This window comes from Mandrillus leucophaeus, unplaced genomic scaffold (assembly GCF_000951045.1).
Source record: "Mandrillus leucophaeus isolate KB7577 unplaced genomic scaffold, Mleu.le_1.0 Scaffold331, whole genome shotgun sequence".
Taxonomy (NCBI): Eukaryota; Metazoa; Chordata; class Mammalia; order Primates; family Cercopithecidae; genus Mandrillus; species Mandrillus leucophaeus.
The window spans coordinates 35,348-41,588 of NW_012103488.1; the positions used below are offsets into that span (position 1 = coordinate 35,348).

Here is a 6,241-nt window from a genome sequence, read left to right on the forward strand (position 1 = left end):
CAATTGTTTAATTACCTTATAGGACATTAGACCATTGTCAGATGCATACTTGGTAAATATTTCCTCCCATTCTGTAGGTTGTCTGCTTACCTTGTTAATAGTTACTTTTGTTATGCAGAAGCTCTTTAGTTTGTAACTAATGTATCAATTTTAATTAACATATCAATTTTTTTTCATTGTGATTGCTTTTGAGGACTTAGTCATGAATTCTTTCCCAAGGCCAATGTCCAGAATGGTGTTTCCTAGGTATTTCTCTTGCAATTCTTAAAGTTTGATGTCTTACATTTAAAACTTTAATCCATCTTGAGTTCATATTTGTATATGGTGAAAGGATGGGGTCCAGTTTCATTCTGCATATGGCTACCCTGCCATCCCAGCATCATTTATTGAACAGGGAGTCCCTTCCCACTGTCTATTTTTTGTCAGCATTGTTGAAGATCAGATGGCTGTAGGTATGAAGCTTTATTTCTGGGTTCTCTATTATGTTTTATGGGTCTGTGTGTCTGTTTTTGTACCAGTATCATGCTTTTTTGGTTACTGTAGCCTTATAGCATAGTTTGAAGTCTCGTAGTGTGATGACTCCAGCTTTGCTCTCTTTGCTTAGGTTTGTTTTGGCTATTCACGCTCTTTTTTGTTTCCATATGAATTTTACAAGAGACACTGGTAGTCTGATAGGAATAGCATTGAATCAGTAGATTGCTTTGGGCAGTATGGCCATTTTAACGGTATTGATTCTTCCAATCCATGAGAATGGAATGATTTTCCATTTGTTTGTGTCATCTACGATTTCTTTCAGTAGCGTTTTGTAGTTTTCCTTATAGAGATCTTTCACTGCCTTGGTTAGATGTATTCCTAGGGATTTAATGTTTTGTGGCTATTGTAAATGGGATTGCGTTCTTGATTTGGCTGTCAGCTTGAACGTTACTGATATGTAAAAATGCTATTGATTTTTGTACATTTATTTTGTATCCTGAAACTTTACTGAAGTCATTTATCACTTCCAGGGGCCCTTTTGGCAGAGTCTTCAGGGCTTTCTAGGTGTAGAATCATATCGTCAGTGAAGAGAGATAGTTTGATTTCTTCTTTTCCTATTTGAATACATTTTCTTTCCTTCTCTTGCCTGATTGCTCTGACAAGGACTTCCAGATGAAGATTTTTAAATAGAAGCCTCTGCTAGCGCTTAAAGAGTCAGGAGAATTTGGAATCTGTTCATAGGGTTTTTTTAAATGGAGGTCTGATCTATTAAAAATGACTTCTGAGATAATATCAACAAGTACACTAAAATCAATTGAAGGGTTGATCACAGAAATGTTATACGTGTCTTTTCATTAAAACATGTGGGAGAACTCTTCATTATAGATGAACCCAACCTAAAAAACACAGAAGGAATGATAAAAGTAGAAAAATCATCATTTTTGCAGCCATTCAGGTAGGACCATAGATTCAGGCAAGGATCATCCATTAACTTTAAAACTACTGGGTAAATTAATTTGGAAAGTAATATTCACAAGATCTTAAAGTACCATGCCATCTTTTTATTAACTGTATATGAAAAACAGAACCCCAACAATGGAGAGACTAGCAGACACCGTTACAAAATGTGGACCACACATGTGATGCAGTAGCACATATATAACATCACCTACCTAACTTTCTTGCCAAAAACACATAACTGGAATCTAATTGTCAAAAAAGCATTCAAACAAAACCAGACTGAGCAACATTTTACATAACAAGGGGACAGGACTTTTAAAAACTGTCAGTGTATTAAATTGAAACAAACTAAAAAAAACTGTTAGTGATGAGAGAGGACTAACAAAACAAGATAACCAAATTAAAAGCTTGTTCCTTGACTGGACTACAGGAAGTCCACCAAAAAAAAGCTATAAGAGATATTTTAGTATAACTGGGAAAATGTAATTGTAAGATATTAGATAATATTAACCTATTGATAATAATTCATTGAGTGTGAATGTTATTATTATTATTGTGTAGGAGAAAGTCCTTGTTTTGGGGAATTATATACCGAAGTACTTAGGTGTTAAATGTGACAGATTAGATTACAAAGGTAGATAGATGATAGATAAATACAGATAAATGTACAGAGTAAAATGTAGATGTATAAACATTTCTGTATATTATATGTATACTATATGCCTACACATAAATATATTCATTCCAGAAAGATATTATGATATATAATAGTTGCTATAGATTTTCTAATACTCCCAATAATGTGGGAGTGGGGAGATACCAAATAATTGAATACATGATATTTCTTTTCTTTTTTCCTTTTTTTTTTTTTTTTTTTTGAGACAGGGCCTTGCTCTGTCACCCAGGCTGGAGTGCGGTGGTATGACCATAGCTCACAGCAGCCTCAACCTCTTGGGCTCCAGCAATCCTCCCACTTCAGCCTCCCAAGTAGCTGGGACTACAGGCACATGCCACTACGCCCAGCTAATTTTTTTTATTTTCTGTAGAGATAGGGTTTCACTATGTTGCCCGGGCTGGCCTCCAGCTCCTGGGTGCAAATGATCCTTCCACTTTGGTTTCCCAAAGTGCTGGGATTACAAGTGTGAGCCTCCACACCTGGCTGGCCTTTTCTTTAGCAAAACATAAATATTTATACAAAGTATGATAAATAGGAATAAAAATACATTCAATCCATGCAAGTAAAGGTTTAGCCAAATGAAATTGCACCCACCTTAAATTGTTTTTAGCTATTCAGACTTTTAGTACTGCATAATTGAGAATGAGATATTTCCAACCCTGTGTTACAGAAAATTAAAAACTTAGATATGTGTTGTGTAGCATGGTAGCCATGAATAATCCATGATTATTTGTATTTAAATTTAAAGTAATGAAAACTAAATAAAATGTTAATTCCAGTTCCTTAGTTGCATTCATTACATTTCCGCTGCTCAATAGGTACCTGCGTCTAGTGGATTCCACACGGCACAATACAGACATTCAGAATTCCCTCTTCCCTATAAGATGGCAATAGTGACTTCATCCTTAACAAACTCCAATCCTTTTTCCTCTCAAAGTTAAATTTTTGTTATTTTATTTCTTTAAATGGCAATATGTACTTGCTTCAAGTGGAATGGAGCAACTTGCAGCATAGCAACTAAAAAGTCTCAGTAAACACAGAAGCCATGTGTTAGAAGGCACTGGAAAAGCTGCTGAGACAAAAATTACTCAGGGTTGCAGACATAGGGGAACCTCAGAGAGGTCAGCTGATGGCTACAGTCAATTTCTGACTGTGTTTCATATGTTTATTGTGGCACTATTCACAATAGCAAAGACTTGGAACCAATCCAAATGTCCATCAATGATAGACTAGATTAAGAAAATGTGACACATGTACATCATGGAATACTATGCAACCATAAAAAAAGATGATTTCATGTCTTTTGCAGGGACATGAATGAAGCTGGAAACGATCATTCTCAGCAAACTATCACAAGATCAGAAAACCAAACACCGCATTTTCTTACTCATAAGTGGGAGCTGAACAATAAGGACACAGGATGGGAACATCACACACCAGGGCCTGTAGGGGGTAGGGGGGACTAAGGGAGGGATAACATTAGGAGAAATACCTAATGTAAGTGACAGGCTGATGGGTGCAGCAAACCACCATGGCACATGTATACCTAAGTAACAAAACTGCACATTCTGCACATGTATCCCAGAACTTAAAGTATAATAAAAAAATTGAAAAAAAAATTTTTTCAACTGTGTTCATATCTAATTCTGAATGAAGGTAGAAGGTGTTGCATAATTCTGTCTGCCTAGCACAGGAGGGATGAACCCTTTCTGGAAGAAGACAAACTTCATCTGACGTTCTGCATTTTTTCATATGTCATAACTGGCACTTAACCAAAACTTATGAGTCACTGCAAAGACAGAACTAAGTGAGCACAAAAAGAATAGAGAGTGAGAAAAGGTTATAAAAACAACCATAATAGGGAACATTATCTTCCTTATTTTATAAAGCCAACATTTCCTCAATATCAGAAATCTGACAAGAAAATTTTGAGGAAGAAAAATTGCAAACTGATGTCTCTTATAAGTTCAAACAACCTGAAAAAACATAGCAAATAAAATCCAGCTGTGTATGTCTCTGTGTGTGCATTTGTGTGTATTTTAACTAATACATATATTATATGTATATGCAGGACAAAATATATGGCCATATTAATTGATGCAGAGACTCCATTTGATCAAATTGTATAAACATTCATGACCAGAAAAAAATCATCAAAAGTAGGAGAAGACAACCTTCTCTAATCTGATTTTTTAATTACAAAAATATACATAAAACATTATTCTCACTGGTGAGATGTTAAACCTCCACTCATCCTGAACATCATATATGAAACAAGGATTCCCACCATAATGAATTATTCACCACTGTCCTGGAAATCCTAACCGTGAAATAAAGCAATAAAGAGAAAATTGAGTTATAAGAATTGAAAAATAAGAAATAAATATTAAAACAGATCAGAGGATACATAGAAATTACAAATAAATTTACAAACAAAACATTAGCAATGCTAAGTAAATTTGCTTGATGTAAGATCATCAAAATAATAAAATCAATTATATTTCAATGTACCAGAAACAAAGAAATGGAAAGGCATTTTTTTGAGTATACTATTTAAAAGCCAGGTGCAGTGGCACACATCTCTAATCCCAGCTACTCAAGAGGATGAGGTGGAGGATTTCTTGAGCCAGAAGATCAATCTGTGCAACATAGCAAGACTCTGTTTTGAAAATATTTTTAATATTATATATATTTATTTTATATTATATATTACATATCTATTATTATATATTATATACACAACTTACAATTACATCAAAATATCATTTATTTCAGAAAAAAATATAATACATGTGAAAGCCACTGAACTGAAGACAAAACATTACTGACAAAATAGAAGAAAGTCCAAATAAATTAAGAGCATAATCATATCCATGAATTGAAAGATTCAGCTTGTCAGGACATCAATTCTTTCTAAATTGATCTAAAGATTTAATGTCACCATGATAAAAATCCCAGCACAGTGTTTTGGGAAATTGACAAATTGATACTTTAAACATTTATTTGGAAATGTAAACACCTGAGAATAGCCACAAAAAATTATTACAGAAGCAGAACAAATTTGGAAGACATAAACTGCTAGATACTGAGAACTGTTATAAACCTTCATAGGACCAAACTGGAATGGAAACAGCAGAGTCCAGAAAGCTGCCCCAAGTATGAATTTTACATGTCTCTCATCGTGTGTTGTTAGAGGATTGGGACCATACTATGAATTTGGGACCTTCAAGAGCATGGAGGTCTGGAGTAGGAGAAACAAACTTACCTTGGGGATGAGGTAGTTTCTGAACTTAACATCACAGGTCACTGCATGGGGCAGGTTGGTGGGGATGAGGTCAATGTATCTCTGGATCTCGTGTACCACAGCATCTGTGTAGGGCATGTGACTCCTGTCCTGCATGCAGGGGCTCCGGTTTCTGCCAACCACACATTCAATCTCTTCCTGGACTTTAGCTGGTAAGACACAAGTAAGAAATGATGGAAAAGGACAAAAATGGCACATTTGCTGTAGCAATTCAGGTTACAAGAAGCATAATGAAGGGGTCCCAACATCATTATAAACTTAAATTATAGGACTGAAAGTACACCTAGACTTAGAGAAGAAATTACTACATTATAGATACATCTAACTCTGCTACAAGCTAAGTATTAAGATAAATCTGTAACCACCTACATATTAGCATACAGGATAATCAGTACAAATATAAATGATAAAATGCTTCAAAATATAAATATTTAGTATATTATAAACTCAAGAAATTACTGTTCTTGAAGAAAGAAAAAAATCAAATTAATGTTGTATCAGAATAATACATAACGTTTTAAAACTTTAATTCTACTAACAGATCTATATGTATGGGCAGATTTGTGTATTGTGTGCATATGTTTATTTGAAACTTGAAATGATATTCTCTCTCATCCTCACACTCCACAAAGGTGGCCATGCTGAAACATTCTAGAAGTTTCTTCTGAAATTTATATTCATATTTCTAAATAATGACTCTCTTTTGATTTTTTTAATTTATTTTTAGAAAATTTCTAAAATTTCATGGTAAGAAAGATGAGGACTTTCTCCATCACCAACCCATAACAAATAGACACACACGCACAAACAGAAACACACACACACAC

At 34.4% G+C, this 6,241-nt stretch overlaps 1 protein-coding gene across 1 annotated transcript in view; it reads right to left on the minus strand.

Annotated features, from left to right (window-relative positions):
* The window catches only part of LOC105545510 (cytochrome P450 2C18), a 38,197-nt gene that overhangs the window by 4,504 nt on the left and 27,452 nt on the right, over positions 1-6,241 (minus strand). The window contains exon 7 of the mRNA XM_011988457.1: positions 5,376-5,563. Within this exon, the coding sequence (XP_011843847.1) occupies positions 5,376-5,563 (188 nt within the window). The remainder of the gene's footprint in view (positions 1-5,375; positions 5,564-6,241) is intronic.